Source organism: Macrotis lagotis, chromosome 3, assembly GCF_037893015.1.
Source record: "Macrotis lagotis isolate mMagLag1 chromosome 3, bilby.v1.9.chrom.fasta, whole genome shotgun sequence".
In the NCBI taxonomy this organism is placed as follows: Eukaryota; Metazoa; Chordata; class Mammalia; order Peramelemorphia; family Peramelidae; genus Macrotis; species Macrotis lagotis.
Window position 1 is genome coordinate 26,408,020 of NC_133660.1, and position 25,659 is coordinate 26,433,678.

The 25,659-nt window shown below is 42.6% G+C and overlaps 1 protein-coding gene and 1 pseudogene across 1 annotated transcript; one reads left to right on the plus strand and one right to left on the minus strand.

Moving 5' to 3' along the window:
- Positions 1-36: 36 nt before the first annotated feature.
- SPRY1 (sprouty RTK signaling antagonist 1) lies at positions 37-12,454 on the plus strand. The gene is made up of 2 exons (XM_074228364.1): positions 37-147; positions 3,813-12,454. The coding sequence occupies exon 2, from the start codon at positions 3,868-3,870 to the stop codon at positions 4,825-4,827; it is 960 nt and encodes a 319-aa protein (XP_074084465.1). The 5' UTR covers positions 37-147; positions 3,813-3,867; the 3' UTR covers positions 4,828-12,454.
- Positions 12,455-15,591: 3,137 nt separating this feature from the next.
- Positions 15,592-16,946, minus strand: LOC141517395 (S-formylglutathione hydrolase pseudogene; annotated as a pseudogene).
- Between the last annotated feature and the right edge of the window lie 8,713 nt (positions 16,947-25,659).

The window sequence follows — 25,659 nt, forward strand, 5'->3', positions numbered from 1 at the left end:
GGCCGGGCCTCAGGTCTCCTCGGAGGGGATGCCGACCGCCAGCCCCGGCTGCGCTCTTTAATGTTCGGCGCGGACCCCCCGACGTGCACCGGCTCTCACCTGGAGCGGCCTTGGACGCCTTCGCCCCTGCCGACCGCTCCGAAATCGGTAGGTGGACTTTTTTTGGGGGGGGGGAGAATAACCTAGTAATCTTCTGCTTCCAGCCCTTGGGATCGAGGGGCGCACCTGGACTGGGGTGTTCTTGGTGGTTTGGGGAGAAGGGTTCACGCATATAGAGAGAAGAAGGTGCAAGCTCAGGAAGAGGGAGGGGGTTCCCCAGCAGGTGCAGCCCACCCCTAGCCAGTAGCCTGGCTTTGGCACCTGCGCAGGTGACGGGCCTCCTCCCCTTGACTTTCACCCTTGGGTCCCCAGCTCTACGGATGAGGCGGGGTGGGGGTGGGGTGGAGGGGAAGAACCGAGAGATCTAGGAGCTTGGGGCGCCCCAGGAAAGCGGCTCAGCCCCTAAGGGAGACATTGGCCTGGCTCCCTTCTCTCTAATAGGAGTGAGTTGGGACGGATCGTCCCTCCAGTCTCCCTTAGCCATCCGGGATCTCATAGCGCAGCCACAGGAGACATTAAAAAAAGGTCCTAGGTCTGTCTCCCCGAAGGAAATGGGAGTTGCACTGTGCCCCTGCCTAGAATGCCCATTCCAGTCTGTCGGAGCCCCCCAGGCACATGGTGGGCAGGCAGGCTGGCCGACTGCCTAACGGGAGGGGGGGCAAAGGGGACGGGAGAGGGAGCCATTCTCTTCCTTCGTTTAGGGGCACCGATCGGTTTGGCTTGCTGGGTGCTGGATGGGTCCCTAAGCTTGGGGGGGTGCAGTGGGGCTGTTTGTTCCTCTCCTGCCTGCTGGAGACTGTGAGGAGGGAGTCCGCCTCCGGGAGGAGATTCCCTTTCCCTTCTGAGAAAGAGGAGAGGAGTGCAGAGTAGTGCCCCCCCGGGGGGCGGGGGTCCGGGGCCTCCGTGTGTACGTGTGCGCGCATGCATTTGTGCCCGTGTGGAGCGAGCCCAGCTCAGCCTCCCCGCTGCTGTGAGCACAGCCCTAATGAGCTGCGAGCCCAAGTGGCAGTCGGAAAGCTCCCCCTCCCCTCCTCCCGCCCCCTTCCCTGTGCCAGGGCTGCTCCGGTGGAAGTGGGAAGGCAGGGTGGAGGAAGGTGCGGCTACTGGAAGAATTGGCGAGGCAGCCCCACTGAGGCCGTGCCTCTTCTCCCTCTGCAGAAGAGAGAGCGGCCGTTCCTTCCCAACTCGTGCCTCTGCCTGCCTTTCTTCATCTCTCCTGTCCCGGCCCAGTTGAGACCAGGGCTCCTCCTCGATACCTTCTGGGGCTTCTGGCAGAGAACCCCCAGACCCAACTGATGCCTGCCCTTATTCCCCTTTCTTGGAGTCGTCAGTCTTTCAAATGAACCCCCCCTCCCCCAGAAGTCCCTGAAACTGGGAGTCCCTGGGCCTGTTTTGGAGCACATGCCACCTAGACCTTTCAATTTCTGCTGGGAAAAAAATCAAGAACTGCTTTCCTAGCTTGGTACTGGTAGGGATGGGATGGCATTAAAATTATGCAAGAAAATCCAGAGGACCCCCCCCCCCCCCAACCACACTTGAGCCCTAGTTGTCCAGAGATCATATTTCTCCTGGGGAAATAATCTAGAGAGAGAGAGACAGAGAGAGAGAGAGAGAGAGAGAGACAGAGAGACAGAGAGAGACACAGAGAGACAGAGAGACAGAGACAGACAGACAGACAGACACAGACACACAGAAAGACAGAGTGAGGGGGGAGAGACAGAGACAGAAAGACTGAGGGAGTGAGACAGAGACACAGAGAGACAGAGACACAGAGAGGGAGAGATGAGAGAGAGAGAGAGAGAGAGAGAGAGAGAGAGAGAGAGAGAGAGAGAGAGAGAGAGAGAAAGTCATTCCTTAAAAATTGTCTCACCCTCAGGTTTCCTGAATCCTTTTTTTTTGTACTGGTCTTATTTTTTTTAATCTAGATATCTGACCTGTCTCCTAAGCTTTTGTCTTTTAAAAACGGGATCTGAGGTGACTTGTGGCACCTCGAAAGAGCTGTGAGACATTGGCACCTCCCCTCTCTTCCACCTCCCAATTTCTATTCCCTCGTTTCCTTTCTCATTTCCTGGACTTCCTATTTTGGCTCCTTTGAATTTGCAAAGGTTTCTGGAAAAGTGTAAAGTGTAGGAGTAACTTGAAATATTTTGAAATGGTCCTTAAGGACCGGAGAAGTAAAATGCAGCAGGTTATGAATCTGTCCTCCATGTGTGCAGAGAAGTTATTTTAAGAGGGGGGGGTAGGGGGAAGCTTGGCCCATCGGAGCCCTTGAATTTACAGGCGAGAGAATGAGTGGAGTCGAGCTCTATGAGTTAATGTGACATTTACTCTCATGGACATTTAATAATAGCTCAAATACACTTCCGTTAGGCCTTTCCTTCGGAGTGTTGCCTCCAGCTTCATTCCCTTCTCCTGTGACCCTGGCTCCCTGCCCATAGTGCCTTTCTTCTCTGCTCTGCCCCTGACCCCTCCTGAAATTGGGCTAAGGTTAGTGGTATCCTTGGGGACCATCCTTGGGGATGATGAACTTCTTTCCAAAGAGTGTCACCCTGATCTGAAAAAGGAAATGCACTGGATTCTGGTGACTTGACTGCGAAGCAAATGATAAATTCAAATTCTTTTGCCAAGGATCGGAGAGCACATGCTTGGTCATCCCCAGGGATGGCCGGGTGCTTGTTTTGTTTCCTTTCTGTGGTTCTGAGTGGGCAGCCTGGTCAGACTGCAAGCTCAAGGTGCCTGTCCTTTATTATTTTTCTATCTTTAGAAACATAGAAATAAATGACACAGGCAGGAGTTTTCCAGAATGACTTGAAGGCCTTTCCAAACATTTGTTTTTTATTCGAAAAGCATCCCATCTCAAAGACTTGTTATTTTAAAGGCCCTTTCCCAAGAAAGACTTGATTACAAAGAAACTGGGCTGACTTTCATAGAATTGTGCACTGGATGATGTTGAGCAAACTATTGAATATCAAGACCAGTTTGACATCTGGCTGATTCAGTTCAGAGTTGTGATCCACTGCAAAATGTGCTCTGGTTTTTGAGGGATGCCTTTTTTAGTTTGGGACCTTTTTGGGATTTCCATGATGAAATGCATTCATTTTAAATAGTGGAAGGACCAGGGTAAGAGTTGCCTCAAAGGGGAAAGCTTGAACTTCACCAAGTAGAGGTTCATGGTTATCAAAGATCACTGAAGTCTGGATGTCATATTTCCAGAGCTCCTAAAAAGAAAACCTGAACCACAACATGAAAAAATCTCAATGTATAGGTAGAAAAATCTTTGATGCAGATAGCTGTCTAGTAGGGGGTTATTCAATGGTAGGGTGTCCCAAAAGTCTTAGTGAAGTTTTAAACTTTTAATTACTAAGAATGGCACAAAGACTGGCGACATCCTGTAAATCTGCCCATTCGAGTTCCTCCAGCCTGCAAAGGGTCACACTGGGATGGCTTCTCTTCTCTTTGAAAAGTGGGACAGAAGTCTAGTCTATGATGGAGCAGGGGCTCCTGCCTCCTTGCCTCCTTGCCTCTGCTGTGATGTTGTGCCCAGACTCTCCTGAAGTTGGCCTGTGGCCAGGACCATGGCTGCGGGAGAACCTTGCCAGGTGGTTCAGACAACTGGCGACTTGTCAGGAGCCCCCCCCCCCAAAAAAAAATTCTTCCTGTCATTTATTTTTGCTCTTTTTTTTCTTCTCTTTTCACCCTTGATCTCCTTTTAGGATTTCAGATGCATGCCAGGCTTCCAGTGATTGCCGGAAGTCCAGCTCGCTCCCCATGGATCCTCCAAATCCACATGGAAGTGGTGGGTCATTTGTGGTGATCCAACAGCCTTCCCTGGATGGCCGGCCCAGATTGGACCATGAGAGGGAGAGCCAGACTGCAGCCATCTTGTCCCTGGACCAAATCAAGGCCATCAGAGGCAACAATGAGTACACTGAAGGGCCATCCGTGCTCAAGAAACCAGGCCCCAGGCCAGCACCCAGACCAGAGAAGCACGAGAGGACCCATGAAATCATACCCCTTAACGTGAATAACAATTCTGAGCACCAACCCCCGGGCCACGTGGGTTTGTCCGCTAACTCCCGGGCTCCTGTGCTGAGCAGGTCCACCAGTACGGGGAGTGCGGCCAGCTCGGGCAGCAACAGCAGTGTATCCTCAGAGCAGGGCCTACTGGGAAGATCTCCTCCATCCCGCCTGGGTCCTGGTCGGCAGGCAGAAAGGGCCATCCGGTCCCAGCCAAAACGGGCCTCCTCCATCACCGAGGACCTGAAAGTTTCCTTGAAAGAGGAGCCTGCGACTCAGCACAAGTTCATCTGTGAACGGTGTGGGAAGTGTAAGTGCGAAGAGTGCACAGCCCCCAGGGCCCTGCCCTCCTGCCTGGCCTGTGACCGCCAGTGCCTGTGTTCGGCCGAGAACATGGTGGAATATGGTACCTGTATGTGTCTGGTCAAGGGTCTTTTCTATCATTGCTCCAATGATGACGAGGGGGACTCCTATGCAGACCAACCCTGCTCTTGTTCCCAGGCCCATTGCTGCTCTCGGTACCTGTGTATGGGGACCATGGCCCTGTTCCTGCCTTGTTTACTGTGCTACCCCCCGGCTGAGGCCTGTTTGAAGCTCTGCCGGGGCTGTTATGACCGTTTCACACGCCCAGGCTGCCGATGTAAGAACTCCAACACTGTCTATTGTAAGCTGGAGAGTTGCCCCTCTCGGGCTCAGGGCAAACCCTCATGATGAGGGGAGCTGGGGGACTCAACCTTGGGATCGTCTCAACCTTCTGGTGGTGACTGCCGCTCTGTTTTTGACCCCTTCTTCCTCTCCCTTTTATCTCCTTGGATCCCACCTTCTCTTTCCTGGATTTTGCTCCCTCTCCTTCCCATGGATGATCTTTGGATGGCGACCTTCTTCCTGGCTCCCAACCTGGATAAGAGCCTCAGGGCTGATCTGCCTCTTCTTGTGTTCATCGAATGACTTTCCAAAATCATCCTTACACTCTGCAGTGTTTTGTGTGTGTGTGTGTTTGTGTGTGTGTTTGTGTGTGTGTGTGTGTGTGTGTGTGTGTGTGTGTGTGTGTGTGTGTATGTGTGTATTGCCTTTGGGTAGAATGCTAAAAGTACAATCCATTTAATTTCTGGAGTAAGCTAGGGAATGATTGGAGTTCCCCCTTAGGACTTTTTCTTGGGATTTGAATCTTCCCTTGAGGGTGCAGACTTTATTTCTTTTCCACCTCTTTCCCCTTATTCCACCTTCTTTGCTTCTATCTTCTCCCCCTACCCCCAATTTTGGCAGTAGTTCATTCCAGGAAATTGCCAAAACCTGCCCCCCCCCAAATTTCTTATTTTCTTGACAATATAGAGTCCTGTTACCTGCTCATGGTCCCTTTCCACCATCTATAAGGCCTCTTCAACCCCTTCTTGTCATAGCCTCCTCATTCCCTCCTCCCCCTTTCCCTTTCTGCTGTCATTGAGGTCACTTTGATCACTAACCTGGGTGGTATTTGTATATCTGAGTTATCTTTGGGGGCCCTGACTCAAGTCATCAAAAATGTAGCGGGTTCCCTTTCTTCTGCACCCTCCCACCCCCAATCCCCACCTCCTTAGAGCTGCAGGCCCATCACATTGAGCCCTGCAGGGGAGCAGACATGAAACAGGTCAGCTTTGCCTTAGCCTTAGCCACCCGTTGTGGCCATGTCTTGTATATTGTATGTATAAATCACAAAGTTGAATTCTGACTATTTTTAAGACAAGAGTCTGTTAAACTTTTTTATTGTAAAGAATATTTATTATGTGAATCTCTATTATTTTATGATATTTATTGCAAAGGACTGTCGAAATGTACTCATTTCTGAATATAACAAAAATAGCAGTACTTAACAAAAAATAAGGGGGACACAAAGAAAGTACCTATGTTAACTATAATGCAGAAAATATATTAATTAATGAAGGGGTCTCTTCATTTCTTTATTGAGCAGTTTGTGTGGTTAATGCCAATGCCAGGATTGGCAGAAGGCAAAGTGTTGGTTTCATGCTTCACCCAATCATTACTCTGCCTTGATAGTCACAAACTGGCAGACAGGGACCTCAGATGCCATATTGGCTATTGCATGGAAGTGTTTAAGTTTGGGTTTTGAAAATACAATCATATCTCAACTGCTTGCAATTTAAAGTAGGCCCCCCCTTATTAAATGATTTATTTTTTTTATTATTTTTTGTAAATTAAAGATACCTAGTAATTGAATAGTCAATTCTTTAGCTATCTTGTAAATTATAAGCGGGGAGAATTCTTTTATGGACTCAGAAATATAGTGGTCCAACCCATTTTACAGATGAAGAAACTGAGGCCATGAGACCTTCTGACTTGCCCAAGATCACACAGATTGTAAGCTGCAGAGAGATGATTTGAACCCAGGTCACTGTTTGCATTACCATCTCCATTTGTTGGATGTGTTCTTGTGGGGATTCCTTTTATGTATGGGTTGGTACATGATTGCTAAGGCTTCCTTCCCACTCTCAAATTCTGTGATTCTGTTTTTAGCTTCTACACCCTTTTTTGCTTTGAGTGACAATATACAGTCCCTCCTAGGAGGTATTGAGTTCTGGGTATGAAATCTAGAACATCTGGGTCCAAATCTCCACCTGTGACTTGTGATTAGCTTTGTGATTCTCAGTAAATCACTTAACCTCTAGGGATTTCATATCCAAGAGATAGGGTTCAATTACTGAAGGTTTTAAGAAAAAGAAAATAATCCAGATTTTACCAGCTCCCAATTAGGTAGCTGTTTCGAGAATTACTTTGTGGTAGGGATAGTCTTGGGCATCATTATCCCCATTTTACACAGGAAGGAACCGGGATCACACAGAGAAGATCAGGATTTGAACCCAGACTCATAACTCCAATTCTTGATCCAACAACTGTAGCTATTGTGTCATATCAGAGATCTGTTTGGTATCCATTCACAGATTTGAATATAACTAGTTTAGAGTAGCCGTGTGGATTGAACAGCACCCTCTGAGTCAACTTGATGGTGAGCCTCTGAAGTGAGAAGAGACTTAGCCTAGGCCATACAAGAAGAAAGGGGCAAAACCAGCATTGGAACCCAGTCCTTTGACTCTCCCCTACCCACCAATTCCATGATCTTCACCCTCTACACTTCTACCTTCCTCTGGTTAAATTAAGATTTTTTTCCCCCCACTCTTATAAACAAGCTTAACATCTGTGTAGCTCATCAGTGTTGGAATCAGGAAAACCTGGGCTCATTTTCTTTCTTTGACACATAATTATCTATTATATATTATAGAACTAGCTTAATAACAGGCAAATCACTTAACCTCTTAGGGTGCCTGCCAGGAAATTCTCTTAAGATTAGAAATCCATGATCTGCATTAGGGAAGGGCATTTCCATGCCTGGAGACACTTATTCAGACCCAGGCCCCCAAATTGGCACACTGGGGCTGCGGGTAGAAACTCCTATTAATTAATGCTAATCAAACCAGCTGCAGAAGCTATTAACTGGCATCTGAACATATGAGGCTCTCTCTGTTCTCTGAAAGACTGGAGATGTTTTTGAAAAGTTTGGGGGATGGATTTCAGGAGGGTTAGTGCTGAAAGGGATGGCAAGAGTTCTGAGTTCCAATCCTCTTTTTTCCAGTGTAAGGAACAGAGAGGCCTAGAGAATTGAAGACTCTTGCCTAGAGTCTCCCAGAATCCTTTGACCAGCTTTCAGGATTCAGGTACCAGTTTAAAAGGACCCATCTTGGGGCTTCCTTTGAAAGTTTAGTATTATAAAGGGAGAAGTTCAGGTTTTTAATAGAATTTTGTCTGAAATCAAGAGAAATTCCAATGAACCTTCTGCTACAGACTGCCTATGTGACCTTGGGCAAATCCCTTCCCTTTTTTGAAGGTCTGTTTATTCAATTAAGAGCAGATGAAGGTAGAGTGGGGGCTCATCTCACATCTTGTGGTTTTGAATTCTTGAGTTTTAATGCAATGATAATGCATCGTCATTAGTATTATTGAAACCACTGTGGTCAAACTGGTGAGCTTGAGGTGAAGGTGCTGAGACTCAGACTTGATCAAGGTCACATAGCTTGAAGATAGCCAAGTCATGACTTGAAGCAGAATCCTGGATGAGAGCCACAAAGGACCTGTGAGATCATTTAGATCAGCTTTCTTGTTTCACAAAGGCTAAGGAGACTTGACCAAGTGCTCATAGCTAGAAAATGGCTGAGCAAGCCTTCACGTACAGGCCCTCTTGACCCCTTGATTACTTGACCACTGTTCCTTGGATGGCCTCATTCTGTCCATCGCCCTTGAGCCAGGCTTGTCTCCCTGACTCTGTTATTAGTTTGATGGCTGTGGGATCAAAGATCACATTTCCAAAGTGGACTTCCAGCATAACCTCTTGTAACTGTTTTTCCTTTTCTTCTTAAAGTGAAGTTATTTATCTTTAGTTTTTGGTGCTGGACCTGTACTTTCTTTGGGGAAGGGAACCACTTCCCTGGGAAGACACTCTCTCTACCCCCTCTAGTCTTAAAGAGTAGGAGTAACTTCTTAGCATCCCATGGCCAGTAGGCATCGGAAGCAAAACTCAAATACAGGTCTTTTTTTCATTACTGGACCAGTCAATGAGCACACTTCCTCTCCTGTTTATTTAACTCAAATCAGGGGATGGGGGGATTTTTTTTTGGTAATTGAATTTTTAAAAATTTCTTTCTCTTTTCCCATCCTCTTATTTTTGGCATTACTTCTATCCCAATTTTTAGTAAAAACCAATAGGTGATTTGTACAGAGCCAATATGGCATTATGCATTATCGATTGCTAGCCTCTGAAGTGACCTGGAGCAAGTTGCTCTTATACCTTGGTTTTATCATCTATAAAATGGGAATAATTTAACTATTCCATTCCATAGGCTGTTGTGAGAAATGAAATAATAATGTAAAGCACTTTATCAGACTCATGATGCTAATAGACTTATGTGTGTATCAGCATGGTTTAGTGAAGGGAAAGCTGGCCTTGGAGTCTGGAAGACCCGAGTTCCAGTCCTGTCCCTGAAACACTCATACTGTGTGATCCAGGCAAGGGACTTCATCTCTCTGTTCCAGGCAGCTAAGATGAGAAGTTGCAGAGATCCATTAGAGGAGGGAGTGGGATTTTCCTAATACTAATGAAGTCAAGCCCTAGTCCCCATCTCTTTATTAATATAAAGAAAGACACCCCCTTTTAATTGCCATGAAGAATAGAAAATTTTTATGAAATTCCTGTTTTCTTGCCCCCCCCACTGATTTTAATGTTGTTATTTACAAGTCTCCAAAGGGAAACCCCAAATCTACCTTTTCCTGGCAGACTGTGGGGGTAGGTGAGCAGGGGATGCCTTTTCAAACATCTTGTTCTTTCAACTTGATCCTGATTAGAATCATCAACTAGCTACATAGGCAGAATTTTTGCTTTTTCATCTTACGGTTTTTTTTTTCTTTTCAGCCTTTTTTAGTGATTTTATAACCTACATTAGTTTATACTACAAAGGCCACTAGTGTGGATGGAAGGAAAGAAAACAAGTGTTTCTAAAGCATGCCTTGCCCAAAGCTTTGAAAGCATCTCATTTGTTCCTCACAAACAACCCTGGGAAGTATTATTATTACTGTTTTACAGTTGATGACCCTGAGGCAGGTAAAAGTTAAGTGACTTGTCCAGGGTCCTGCAGTTAGCAGGTGTTTGAGACTGGATTTGAACCTGGGTCTTCTGAATTCAGAGCTTAAACTCTATCCATTGTGACACCTAGCTTTAGAGGTCACCAGTTAATGGAGATACAGAATGTTGGGTCTGAAAACTTCCCTTGGAGGAGGAGAAAGATGACATTAGCTTTTCCTGTGGAAGATCATTTCATAGGCAGAAGTGGAGAGAGAGAGTAGAAATTTTAGTTAAAAGAACTGAGTTTGAATCCTGTTTGTGGGACTTTGGATGAGTTTCCCTCTCTGATCCATGCTTCATATTCTTGATGATCCAAATCTTCTCAGTCTAACAGGTGAGGAAACAGACTTAGGGGGAGGTTAAATGTTTCATTCTAGTTCAAACTAGAACCCAAGTTTGCCTCTCTAACTCATGGGGCTAAGGACAACTATGCCACTCTGTCAGCCTTGGATGCTAGTGGTGAGACCTTGGGGAAGTCATTCACCTCTGTCTGCCTCAGTTTCCTTCCTTATAAAATGGAGATAATAATAGCCTCTTCTTCACAGCATTATGCTGTGGATCAAAGACAATAATATGCATAAGGTACTTAGCAGAGAATCTGATACATAGTAGGTGACTAATAAATGCTCATTCCCTTCACTAAGTGTTTGTACTAGCCAAGTGTTTGTACTGGCGGAGAAAGGCTCATAGAGCCCTTTGTCCCTTCATGGAAAAACTACATGTGTCCCTAAATTTGGAATCATGTTGCCTTATCCTTAGAGATGGACATATCCTCAGAATCATCACCTCATTTTACAGATCAGCAAAGAGGTTAATGACCTGTCCAAGGTCACATAGGTAATTAACTTAGTTTAATCAAAGGGAATGTAAGTAGTATACAATTTACTTATATGAATTTATAAATAGTTTAACATCACATTTAATATTAAATTGATTATTTAATATGGAAACTTGAATTCTCAACAGTCAAGTGAATATGACCTAGTTGACTTGGTTAGTTCAGTAAAATTCAATTCAATAAAGGGCTATGTGCCAGATACAGTGGAGGGATACAAAAAGCGGCGAATAAAAAGTCCTCACCCTCAGGGAACTTACAATCTAAAACCAGTAGTTTATGTGATACCTTATTTTAAAGATTTGAACTCTTTTTTTTGTTTTCTGAATTCATTATGTGTTACCTTTTAAGGTACTTTTAGAGGTAAAATGGTTGAAAACCTGCTTCCTCACTTCATTTTTTTATTCATTTCCCTGAGCAAACAATGACCATTTGAGCTACATTTACAAACAAAAGATGCTTATATTGAGCTTCTTCAAGGAGATTATATTTATTTTGGAGGCATAGTGGATCAAGTGCTGGACAAGGAAGACCTGAGTTCAAATGTGACTCACACACGTGAGAATTGTATGTGCTTGGGTAAGTCACTTAACTTATAGACTTGGTTTCATTATGTGTAAAATGAGGATGAAAACATCCGTACCACAGAAGAGCTGGAAAGATCAAATAAGATGATGTATGTACCAGACTACTAAAGTGTTCTATACATTCTAGCTCATTATTAGTGTGTGTGTATGTGTGTGTAGGGGGAGGTGAAATAGCACATACACAGAAAAAACATGAAAAATACAAAATATTGAGGAAACACTCAAAACAAGGGAAATCACGAGTTTCTCTTGTGGGAGATGGCTTGAGCTGTGTACTTTGAAAAGAAGATAGAGACTCTTGAGGCAGCTAGTGGTACAGTGGATGGAGCACCTGGTCAGCATGACCTGAGTACAAATCCAGTCTCAGACTAGCTGGATGACCCTAGAAAACCACTTAATCTTGTTTGATCCAGTTTCCTCATCTGTCAAATGAAGTGGAGGAGGAAATAGCAAACCACTCTGGTACATTTGCCAAGTAAATCCCAAATGGGTTTGGACATGACTGAAAAATGACTGGAAACCAACAAAAAGATTCTAAGGAAATAGAAAGAAGCAAAGGAGAAGAGTATTAGCTGTGAAGTTTAGAGCCACACTTTTAAGATACTCAGCATTATTTCAGTTGTAGAGTGAGCATAAAGACACAGATGATAACATAAAGAGTAGAATGACTCGATAAATTGAGTTCTGTGGGCAATGAGCCCTAGAAATTTTTTCATTTATGATATATCCCAGCTGCTTGAGTCACAGTTTAGGATAGGGGGAAAGGAAATATTGTTTTAAAAAAGAAAAAAAGCAACCAAACCCTCACAAACCTGTTGGGGATTTGTAAAGGTTACCATTAGGAAAGGTTTTGTTGATGGTAGTGAATGGATATTCCTGAGCTAAGTGAAGTTTACAATTAAGGCTCTTCGGTTAAAAAATGCTTTAATAAAAGTTACTGCATCGTCCAGAAAAATAAAGAATCATCTTTAAGAATGGAAAGGAAACACTTGCTCCAAGGGTGTGGGTGGATAGAAGGAAGGGAAAGGAAAAATGAGAGGGTTCCTACATAGGAGGCAGGAATGACTTACTATCAGCCATATAAGGGAAAGAGGATATTTTTAGAACCTTTAACTGGTTTTTAAGTTAATGAATTACCAGCCAAGAAATAAATTTAGAGCTGATAAATATGGAAGGTTACTTAACACTGAATAAACTTACTCAGCTGAGATTGAGTTCTTGGGAAGCCCTGAGAATTCTGAAGTGGCATTTGATGAATGGGGGAGGAAGGATGGGGGGATGGGTGATGGGGAACAGAGAATGGAGGATGGGGGATGAATGGAGGGAATAAGGGATGGTGAGGCTTTTCTTGTGAGTACTCTTCTTGATTTGTGGCATTTATCATCGGTTAACCAAATCAAGGACTGTATTAGGGAAATATTGTCACAAAAACTGACCATTTGGAACAGTCAGAAAAGGACATGGTCTAAAGTCTTATTTGCTGAGTTCCTTCACTATCTTGATATATATCTTTTGAAGGGCCATGGAATTTCAGCTAATTTTCCACTACTGAGGTACTGTGGGACCAACTATGAGAATTTTTCCCTCATTAGGGTTGTCTGGAATCTGACTTCCTGCTACAAATGAGAACCTTATCTTTACAAAGAAATGAGATCCTAGATTTAGATCTGGAAAGGATCTTGAAGGAAAGTGGGTATATCTCTCATTTTACAGATGAGGAAACTGAAACTGAGAGATTAAATGACTTTAAGGCAAATTTCAATCCTGCTCAGAGACTTGGCTTTATAATTACTCTGAACTTTAGCCTTCCCAATCATCTGCTTAATAAAGGAGAGAGACAGGTATTTATTAAATTCTTATTATGTGTGAGGCACCTTCCAAATATTATCTCATTTAATCCTCACAACAATAACAGGTGCTATTATTATACTCAGTTTACAAATGAAGAGATAGACACATAGAGATGAAGTGAATTGCCCAGGATCAACCAGCTAGGACGGATCTGAGGTTTGGTTTGAACTTATATCTACTGGATTCTAGTTCAAGTCCTGAATATATCCCTGCCTAGGTGGTTGGTTTCCTGAGACACAAATAACCATTTCTTTTGATAGAGTGAAAAAGTGTAGAAAACATTGCTTAATCTGTGTGAACAGTATGATAAGACAGCAGAGAAAGTTAATGATATAGTAAGAGAGGTCCAACAACCCCCTGCCTCTCTCTTGCCCCAATCAGCCCATGTAGGGAATGTTGAGTTCAGTTCTCAAGTCCTCCTTTGAGGAAGGATGTTGATGGAGATGAAGTATATCCAGAGAACAATGTGTAGGGCTTCTCCTCCTTTCCACAGCCAAATTCCTAGAAAAAGTATATCTGTCATCTTTGCTTACATTTCCTATGAGATTCTTGTAGTCTTGCTACCAACCACATGACTCAACTGTAACTGCGTTTTCCAAAATTACCAATGACCTCTCCTTCAGTCCTCTTCTTTCTCATCCCCTCTCCAGGATTTGATTTGATTTAACATCCTCTTCCCCTAAATGCTCTCATATCAATTTTTTTTTTTTTTTTTGCTGTCATATACCTTCTTGGCTCTCCTCTCTGTCAGACCATTCCTTCTTAGTCTTCTTTTTTGCACCATCATCCACATATCACTTTCTAACTGCCTCTGTCCTTGGTCCTTTTCTCTTTTTTTTCTATTCTCTCTGTCTCTGTCTCTCCTCAATTACCATGGGTAAAATTATCATCTCTTTGCAGATTGCTCACAGATATTATATCTATATATCTATATCTATATCTATCTATATGTCTATGTCTATGTCTATGTCTATCTATATCTATCTATATATCTATCTATATCATCTACATCTACATCTATCTGTATCTGTATCTGTATCTATATCATCTATATCTATCTATCTATAATTTGGTCCCCTCTTTCTCCAGAGGCTCAATTATACATCACTTTTTGAACATTTTTATGTCTTAAAATAATATTTTATTTTTGTCCTCAATTGCACATGGAACAAATTTTAACATTCTTTTTTTCTTTAAGTTTTCAGTTTCTTGGACATTTTAACCAACTGTCTTGTAGGCATCTACAACATATTTCCAAAACAAAACATATATTTCTTTTCAAACTCTCCACCTTCTTCTGAAATCATCATCTTCTTAACTACCTAAGCTTGTTGTTGATCTCATTTTTCCTCACTCCTGTCATTGAAACAATTACCAAGTCTTATCAAATCTACCTTCACAACATCTCTCCCATATGTCCTTTTAGCTCATGCCTCTTGTATTTGAGCTTATATGGATACCACCCATGCTCAGGCTCTTATCACTTTTCATTTGGATTATTGTTATCAGGGTTTCCTGGGTCTCTGATTTGTTATTCTCTGTTCTCTAGTCCAACCTCCTTAGAGCTTCCTAAAGTGCTCATTGGATCTTGTAACTCTCCTGTTTGTAAACCTTAGTGGCTTCCTATGACTTTTTTTTTTTTTTTTAGATTTTTCAAGGCAATGGGGTTAAGTGGCTTGCTCAAGGCCACACAGCTAGGTAATTATTAAGTGTCTGAGGTCGGATTTGAACCCAGGTACTCCTGACTCCAGGGCCGGTGCTCTATTCACTGCGCCACCTAGCCGCCCCTCCTATGACTTTCAAGATAAAATATAAACTGCCTCATTGGCATCTAAAGCTCTTCTCAATGTAGCTGCAACCCATCTTTGTTGCATTAAATAGTTCTCCCCTTCTTATACACTGTGATCCAGACTGTCTGAAATGCATTCCTTTATGGCTAAATTTCTTGGGACAGATAGGTGGTACAATGGATAGAACACTGGCCTTAGAATAAGAAAGACCTGAGTTCAAATCCAGCCTCAGACCTTAATACTTACTAGCTGTGTGACCCTAGAAAAGTCACTTAATTTTAATTGCCACACCAAAAATAAGTAAATAAATTTTAAAAATTCACATTCTTCTCAAGAAGTCATCAGCAGATATGTATTTTCCATTGGTTGAGAGACCTAAAGATAGTCACACTCACAAAATGTGGTTTAATGGAGTTTTTATTTCCCTTTAGAAAATGTCCCAGCTGGTACATGTCCCTTCACCATGCTGACCCTTGGCTGATGCCATCATCGGTTCCTTCTGCCACAGGAATGAGGTGACTGGGTCTACTTGCGCAAGACTAGGGCATAACTGCAAAGGAACTTTCTTATACCTTATTGAGGAAAGTGATAAGGCACATAAATGCTCAAGGTTTTCTCCAAAGAATGGCTAAGCAGAAGTATGAACTTTAATCTTCTGAGAAGGGGCATACTGGCAAACCTCCAAAAACTAGTTCTTTGAAGAAAAGAATATATGTAGGACATCACTTTAATTTTGTTTTTTTGCATGAAGTCTCTTTATTCAATACTGAAATAAAATTCCATAATTTAGTTCTCTAAGAACTGATACACCCAATGATCAACAATTTATTATGTTGTCACATAATATCTGCTGAATTCTTTACAGTCAACTGAGATCATTTAAATATTCTGTGATCCTTTACACTTAATTTTACACAGAGATTTCAAACTATCCCTAGGTTATGATGAGTCTTCTACCAGGGTATTTATGGGGAACAAAAAGGAATAAGATTGCTTGATTATACATATAAATTTATTCAGGTTGGGGTCAACCTTTGATAAAAATTAGAAGTGAGTGTCCATTAGGCAATAATTTTTCTTGTATAATTCTATCTTTTCAAAATTTCTGATTAATGGTAACTTTTATAATTATGAGATTATATAAGAAGCTTTATGCATTTAAGTATTTTGCATGATGTCTGATGTGATCATTAATAAAAGTTGCAATGAAGTAGTAGTTATGATCATAACCCTCTTGCAATCTAAAAACAACTGGAATTTTCCTTTCTGCAGAGGCAGCTATAAAGTTGTCAGGAAGTAATTGCCCATCTTTAAGAAACTGGTCATCTTTGCCTTGATCAATTAATATGTCCAACTGAGAATCTGGATAAGACTTCACAAGATGAGTGGCATCATATGCCTCCCATTTACTTTGATCTGATCCTAAATATCCACTGAAGGCTTTTTTCCCCCAAGGACAGAGCATTGGATTGCAGATTGGAGAGAATGCTGACACAGATTTATATTTTCCAGGATTTTTCAAAGCACAAATGAGAGCTCCATGGCCTCCCATAGAATGGCCAAAAATTGGTATCTTCTTTGGATCAGCTGGAAAATTGGCATTTATCAGCTTGGGCAGCTCATCTATTATATAAGAATACATCCTATAGTTGGTTTTCCAAGGTTCTTCAGTGGCATTCACATAAAACCTAGCTCTAGTACCAAAGTCCCAGCTGTCATCTTCTCCTTTAATATTGCAGCCACGTGGACTTGTGTCTGGTGCAACGACAATGAGGCCATGTTCTGCTGCAGCTTGATGATAACCAGCTTTTGTGATAAAATTTTGTTCTGTGCAAGTTAAGGCAGACAGCCAGTAAAGTACTGGACATTTTTCAGTTTCTGCCTTTGGTGGTAAGTAGATTCCAAATCTCATTTTGCATTTTAGCTCCACACTGTCATGCTCATATACTTTCTGAAATCCCTGAAAGCACTTGTTGCTTGAAATTTGTTTCAAGGCCATAGTCTCTTTGCTATTCAAATGCTACTATTTTCCTACTCACTGATAGAAGATGACTGTCAGAAGATATATAATCCTGCGTCGGCAGAGGTGGGGGGGCGGGGGGGGACCATCACTTTAATTTTAATGGGTCCTTTTAACAGTTTCTCCATAGCTCTCTTGATGGTCAACAAAGCAACAAGTACATCCCTGATTTATAATATGCCAATTCCTGAACTGTAAATACTCACACCTGAAAATTTAACAATTAGCTCCCCAGGTTGAGTCCAAGCAGAATACTACTGCTCCTGGATCTAAAAACCAATGTTCTATACACTCGACTGTTTCCACGACCTAGGATGGCAGCATGGTGATGCACATTACTGTGGAAGTAATTGGGCTCAAAACCCACCCAACACAATCAAGTTATTCTATAAAAAAATCAATTATTATCAGAATATTGTTGAAACCAAGGCTTTCCTTTCACTTAGGACCTAGTATTTGGCAATACTTAATAGTTGTGTGACCCTGGACAAGACATGTACCCTATTTGCCTCAGTTTCCTTATCTGTCAAATGAACTGGAGAAGGAAATGACAAATCAATCCAATATTTTTGCCAAGAATACTCCAAATAGGGTACCGAAGACAAAATGAAGATGACTGAACAACAAAAAAGAACTAGAATTTGGAAGAAACCTTGTACATGCAGACACACACACACACACACACACACACACACACACACACACACACAAACATTTAGCGAGGGCAGGGAGACTGAACCCCAGGCAGAAACTTACAGAACAGGGGTTAATGAAAAGGATTCAAGGATTTCAGTGACTTGAAAGGTTTAAGGTAATATGTTCTCATGGAGAGAGAGCTGGCCTCTGATCAAGGAGGATCTGGGTTCAAGTCCTGCCTTTGACCCACACTGGCTATATGACTTTGGACAAGTTATTTAACTCTCAGTGAAGTAGGCTGAAGAGAAAGTGTTGAGCTGCATTGGTAGAGGGAATTTCCTTACCCGTGCATTTAATATAATCGTATAGCCAAGCCTTAGGCTCAATATGAGTCAGTAGCATGGTGTGGCAGCCAAATGAGCTAGGATGAAGGCATAACTTACAAGAATAAGGAGGTGGCAGTGATGTTCATTGATAAACTGGAGATTCTCCAGAGGGTGTCAACTATCTCCACGAAGCCTTCCCCAGCCACCCAAGGTCAAAGGGATTGTGCAGAAGCAACCAGGATGAATTGTGCTCTGAGATCATGTCTTGAATTAGAGTTGAAGAAAGACAAAGATACTTATCCTGATAAGAGATATGGGGAGAGAAGAATATTTGGAGGGTGGGTAAGGGAGGGGATGACAGCTGCCTTTAAGGATTTAAAGGGCCCATAGATGGCAGAGCAATTGGACTTCTTTTGGGGTATTAAGGTCAGAAACTTTGTGCAGCATCCCTTCACTCAATTCATGTGCTTGTCATGGCATCACCTCCCTGATGTCGTGGTCTTCTTCAAGAATGAAGGACAAACATCGTGAAGGTTGAGATCCAGTGGAGCGCTCTGACTTTTCATCCATCATTCCTGCCATGTGACCAGTCCATCTTTTCTTCTTGTTCTTCTTGCCATGCTGGTATCCTTTGTTCCTATTCTTTGGATTTCCTCATATGGTAAAACAAGGCTTATGCTTATCGTGCTCCTCTTCATTGATTTCTTCCATCTTTGCTTCTCCAGAGGTGGTAGAAATTGCAGGACACACATTTATGGGTACTGACCCAGTCAACATGTCTGAGTGATTTCCTCCAACAACTCAATAGTAGTTGATTCAGAGCAAGGAGGTGGTTGGTTAGACTAGTTTGAGGTTGGGCTTTGTCATGGAACAAGATATGGTAAGACAAAGGCAGGAAGGGTTTCAGGAGTTGATAACAGCTGAGTACCAGGTCAAGGTTGAGAAGGAAGGAATGTGAACTCTGTGCCTGATGTCCAGATTACTGAGAAGCAGAGGGATCTTCTGGGTAGGATGGTGAACAGGCTTAATGTAAGGATGAGAGGTTGTGTTGAGGATGAAAAATGAATTTAAGAAGAATAAGACCTAAGGAGATATGGAATGATGAAACATTATTTTAGAATTTATATTTCTCCATTGTGGAGAATGGAACTCTTGTGGGTGATGGTAAAATTAAAGGTGAGCAGTAGAGTGAAGACTTTGGTCATAAAGATGGAAAGTCAATGTGTTTGTGAGGTCAGGAAGACCCACTTTCAAATCCTGCCTTTACTTGTTAGTGTGATCCTGTGTCCCTTCTTTATAAATATATCAGTTTCCTTCTTTATAAATGGGATGATAAAAGTGCTTTGTAAATGCTAATTGTTGTTGCTGCTTTGTGGTTATCTAAGATGGGACTTGTATTTGTGGACACAAATTAAGTCATGGTAGATAGCTAGGAGGTACAAGGGATAGAGCATTGGTGGAGTCAGAAAGTTCAAGAGACAAAGGGCCTGAATTCAAATTTGACCTCAGACCCTAGCTTACATGACCCTGGGCAAGTTATTTAACCCTGTTGGCCTCAGTTTCCTCTTTTGTCAAATGAGTTGGAGAGGGAAATGACAAACCACTCCAATGGTTTTGCCAAGAAAACTCCCAAATGGGGTCATGAAGAGTCAGACACAACTAACTGCAACACATTTGGGTATGAATTTTGTCCCCTTAATTCCCATCAACTTTGAGCTAAAAACGACTTGTCCTTGGATGGTTGGTCATATAACTAATAAGTATCAGAGGCAAGGAAATAGGTCCTGGTCTGCTTGACTCCAGGTCCAGTTAGCTCCCTATTCTACCATAGTTCTTTAGGATCAGACTGCAATCACAGATGGATGGATTTCTCAAAGCATTTCCTACTTAGATGTTATGGCCTTTTGTCTAGTGTCTAATAGGGGATTGATCATCTTGGTTCCAGGGCAGTGTTATTGCTGGGAAATGAAATATTGAGTGCGTCCCCCAGATGCAGAAGCCACTTGAGTTGTTTGGGGGGGGGGGGTTGATGACAGTGGGATCCTTTTTTGTCTAATGTTTGAAGGGAGTCGGGCCAATCCTCCCTAGGGTGGGCTCCTGATGAAAGGCCCTACTTGCCAGTCTGCCTGCCCTCTTCTCATTAAGAAGGGCAAAGAGCCTGCTTATTGGGTTCCTGTTTGGGAAAACTGGGCAACCCAGAGAGAAATCTTAATAATCAAGCTGCTCCTGGGCTCGGAAACGAGAGCCAGATCCCAGGGTCCTCTCATTCAAAGCCTTTCTTTTGGCAGAGTTTTTTCTGTGGTCCTTACTGAACAGATCAGCCTTGAGTTTCTCGAGGGGGGATTGGGGAGCAGGAATGCAGGCTTTGTCTCCATGAATAGCCAAGCGCAAATTAGGGAGATGCCAATTTCCGGTGGCCTTTCAGGCCTGCAACCAGAGCACCGCACGCTCTTGGCCCTCGCACAAGGGCAGACAATGGGGGGCTTCTTTCAGGTTTCACTTCAGGGCTCCCAGAGAGCAGGGAAGCAGCTAAAGCCCACTTTACAGGTAATTAACACTAGATAAAGTTGGCTGGGCTTTCTTTTTGAAAATTGCTAAAAGAGGGGGAGAATACTTGCAGCTTTGGGGTCTGGATGCTCCAAGAGGTGTTCAGGGGGAAATCAAAGAAGCGGCTTAGTCCTAACAAGGAGACGTGGGATTGGAGAGTCAGATGGGCTCCTCTGGCTGGGACCCCACACGCTATTAAAAAAGGAGATATGACAGCATTAAAACTTCAAAGGGAAAAGGAAGATGAGAGAGAATGGAATCCTGTATCTAAGAAGCTGGGGGATGTCAGAAGACCCAACTCAAGACAATTCATAGGATGCTGGGTCTGAGGACCAACAGGATCCTTAGGGGTCTTCTTGTCCAACTCCTTTTTTATAGATAAAGAAACAAAAATCCCACAGCGGTTAACCAACTGAACTCACATCTGTTGATTCAAAAACCAATATTCTTTCCCATTGGGTCACAAGCATGTTTTATGCTGGGCCTGGACTCAGGAAGATTTGAATTCAAATCCCTCTGGGACCCTGGGCAAAACACTTGTCGGCCTCAGTTTCTTCCACTGTAAATGGGGATCCTAAAAGCACCTTCCTCCCAGGGTTGTTGTGTGAATTAGGAGATAAGATAGCAGATTGTCTGACACACAGACCAGGTTTGAGGCCCTCCCCACCCCCCCATCTAGCAGAAGGGGTGAGATATACAAAGATAAAAGGAAACACCCAAGCCTTCAAGGGACCTACCTGCATTCTATTCAAGTCATATGGAGATGAGAAAATGGGACGGGTAACCAGGGGGTGGATTCATCTCATTCCCATTTGCTTTGTTTGGTACAAGTTCTGAGGGTCATACTTGGAGCTGATCCCAGGTCTCCAGGTCACAAAGGCCAAGGAATTTCAGGAGGTAAAGATAGCTCTCCTGTGTCTGTGTGTGTGTGTGTGTGTGTGTGTGTGTGTGTGTGTGTACTGGGGGAGGTGGAGATAAGGAAAGCTTTCCAGAGAGGAAGAGACCCCATGGGGTGCTGAGAAGGAAGCAAGTCATTCTAAGAGTCATTAATCCATTTATCTCATTTTGGGGAACAGGACATTTTTAGTTTAGATAGCTAGATAGAAGATAGCTAGATCAATAGCTACATTTCTCTATTTCTTTCTCTCTCTCTCTCTCTGTCTCTCTCTGTCTCTCTCTCTCTCTCCAAAACACCTGTCTCTGTCTCTGTCTCCTATGCTATATTAACTCATAATGCATCCTTGAGGGAGGGGACCTGATCATTGCCCACCTCAGTTAGTGAAGACAATACCCACCAACATTTTAAATGGCATCTACTTTGAACCAGGCACTTTGTGAAGGGCTTTATGATTAATTTCTCATTTGATCCTCACAATAACCCTGAGAGGTAGAGGCTATTCTTATCCCCATTTTACAGATGGGGAAACCATGGCAAGCAGGTCAGTAACTTGCCCAGGGTCACACAGCTGGGAAGTATCTGAAGCTCAGATACTACAATATTAAGCTTTCCCCCCTCCTTTCTTACCTTGAGTGACTATGCTGGCCCTTAACACTGAGAGTGGCTCACACCCTGGAGTGACCCATTCAGAGATTTTGAAACAGGAGTGGCCCATTCACCCCTTGTAAAGTCAAAGTAGTCTTCATTTATTAAGCTTTACTGTGGATCTCAACTGTGCTAAGCTGACATAAACACAAACAAAATGATAGGTTCTGTCCTCAAAAAACTTACATTTTAATGCAAAAAGCAAAAGAAACCCCCAATCCCCCAAGATATAAAAGGGGACTAAAAAGGAAAGGGAGAGAAGGGTCTCCTCTTTAAAGTCCACTAGAAAAGGAAATAGCTCTACATAAGATGCATTTGTGCATTTTTGCTCCTTTCAGTGTGGAAGAAATTCTTTAATCAAATCTGATGAAATTATTAAATTTCTAGCCATTTGCTTGGAATATGCAATGGTCCAGAGCATAGGACCTGAAATCAGGAAGAGCTGAGTTCAAATGTGGCCTCAGACCCTTAATTGCTGTGTAATCCCAAGCAGGTCCTGAACATTTTCCTCATTTGTAAAATGGGATCATATTTGCATCCATCTCTCAGGAGGATATTTATTATGAGGATAAAAGCTGTGAAATATTTTGCAAATCTTTGAAGCTAGGTCAATGCTAGCTATTATTGCTGAAGGATGAACCAAGAGGCCTATAGCCTTTAAATAGCAACCCATCCATAGATTTGGGGTGATAGTGATCTCTGGCAGTAAAGAGAACACTAACTCTTGTGGGTGGTCAATAAGGGAGCCAGTTATGAAGAAAGAACCCAGCTCTTGAGAGGTAACTTGTTATTTCCCCTCTCTTCTGCACCTCTTCCAAAGAGTAGCACTCTCCTCCTTCCCATCAACAATCACATCTGGAAGCTGAACATCTTGTTCAACAAGGGGTTGATGAAGGAGGAGGTCCAAGGTACTAGATCCAAGGGGTTCCACAAGAAGAAATCATGAGTAGACAAAGGACATCCATCAGAGTCCTGTGCCAAAGACAGGCATTACCTCAACCATGTAATATTCTTTTTTTTTTTTTTTATGGTTTTGCAAGACAATGGGATTAAGTGGATTGCCCAAGGCCACACAGCTGGGTAATTATTAAGTGTCTGAGGTCAGATTTAAACTCAGGTCCTCCTGACTCCAAGGCTGGTGCTCTATCCACTGCACCACCTAGCCACCCCTTCAAACATGTATATTCTTTATGTCTTTTCTCTCTACTGGAATGTTTCATATGTATATCCACTCTTCCCATTAACCTTGTATGTGCTTGTGGGGACTACTGCTCCTAGTCTGCCATTTAGTAAATGTCTTTGCTTTGATATAATTGTGACAACTGGCTAACTATTAAAGGCAAAAATATCAGTGGGGGCTTGTGAACCATAGTTTTAGGATTGTTAGAACCTCAGATAACCTTGAATCTGATATAATCACCCCTAGAGGATTCAGTCTATAGCTTGTGGGAAATACTCAGTGGGAATGAGAATTATATCATGAATGAACACATGAGGTAAACACTAATATGCTTGAAATGTTATGAGAAAGCCTCCAGCCCTTTGGGTGAAACTATTTTGAATCCTGCTTCAGATACTTACTAGCTATATGACCCTGGACAAGTCACTTAACCCCTGTTTGCCTCAGTTTCCTAATCTGGTGATGATAACAACAGCACCTACTTCCCTGGGTCATTGTAAGGATAGAATGAATGCTATCAATGACATGTGTAATGCGCTTTGTAAAACTTAAAAGCACTGTATAAATTATCCTTCATTCATTCATCTACTATCCCAAGTCGTTCTTCCTTTGTCAAAGAGTTCAATGCTAGCTTACTGTCTTCTCTGCCCCCTTAGGTTAAACTTCAAACGGTTGTGTCAATGAAATACTCATTTTTCCGAGTTTATCCAACTCCTGTTCTTCATTCCACCTCACACATACTCAAAGGCCATCCCTCAATTCTATTATCACATTACAGTGTGTTTAGCAATAATTCAAGAAATTCAGCTTATGAACAAGAAAGACTTAGAAAAGAAGTGTTGAAGCTCCATAATCTACAGTATGGAAATTACTCTGTGACCTCCTGTCCTTCCCGTTCTTTTCCATCCTATTCTCTTCTTCTTTGTAATCTCTGGGCCCTTTTACCCATCCTGATTTCCTAGACCATCAAGCTTGTTCTGGCTGACCTTCTGACCTCATTAACAAAATACTCTTCAAAATCTTGACCCTATGGATAATTGGTTCAATTTTTAGATTGTCTTCCACTTGAGGCCCTTGTCCTCTTGTCCTCCTCTCACAGCTTCCTTTCTTGAGGTTACTCTCATCATTCTCTGCTCCTGTCTATTTGCTGAACACTGTTGGAAGAATCATACAATTGGATGGGACCAATGCAATACAATACAAAATTGTGTTCTATATTTGCAACTGAGTCTTCACTGTCCCAGGTCAATACTCTGATTTCTCCCAAACTGACACTTGGCTGTCCAAACTCATTAGTTTTTTTTTTCTTAAACTTATACTTAAACATTCCATCCCCTAACAGAAGACTTTCCCATTTATTTTGCTCAAAAATATCCAGTCCCTGTATTTTGCATTTCCTCTTCCTACTCAGTTCCAGACTTCAAATCACCTCGCCAACATCCTTAATACTTTTTTCTGATTCCTCTTTCTGTTGTTATTCAATCATGTTTGACTCTTTGTGACTTCATTTGGAGTTTCCTTGGCAATGATATGTCTGTCATTTGCCATTTTCTTTTCCAGCTCATTTTACAGATGAGAAAATAGAAGGAAACAGGGTTAAGTGACTTGTCCAGGGTCACATAGCTTGAAGTATCTGAGGCCAACTTTGAAACTCATGGAGATGAATCTTCCTCACTCCAATGTGGCGCTCTATCCACTATTCCTTTAGTGATTGGTAGAATTTTGTCATCGTGAGTCAATATTGTGAAAATGGGAGGGAGAAGGGGCAGTTAGGTGGCGCAGTGGATAGAGCACAGGCCCTGGAGTCTGGATGACCTGAGTTCAAATCCTAATTCTAATAATTACCTAGCTATGTGACCTTGGACAAATCACTTAACCCCATTGCCTTACCAAAACACAAAGAAACAAACAAACAAAAAAAGAAAATAAGAGGATTGGGGGGGGGCTTGAAAAGTACCATTTACTGACTCTGGACAAAACCATGGGGAATCACTGATACTTGAATTAGACATAGTGTTTGGAGCTGAGAATATAGGTTGTATAGAAAAGTTTTCCCTAATAGAAGGTTGAGACAAGACATCTTGTTATACACTGTAGAGATGAATTAAAATGAAGTCTCAAGGCAGTCTCTAGAGGAAGACTCGGTATAAAATGAGTGGGCATATAACAGAATTCCTACAGGCCAGGGATAAGATGGGTTGCTTGATGGAAACACCTTAGATCCCTGCTATTCTACATGTTGTGGATGTGTCAAATCCAAAAATATTCCATATTGAATTTTTATGGTTGAAAAACTGTATCCATGCCTCGGTTTCCCCATTTGCAAAATAGAGATAATAGCTCCTACCTCTCAGGTGAGGGTCAAATGAGATAATATTTATAAAGTGTTTTGCAAACTGTAAAATGTCATAAGATGATGATGGTGGTGATGGTGGTGGTGGTTATCATTCATTATCATTTTTGTTTCATTATAGTAGAGTGTATGATTGAAATGGGACAAATATGCTTTCCATCGTATAAGTGGAGAATCTAGGATCTGCCCAGGGAGCAACCCACAAGATCC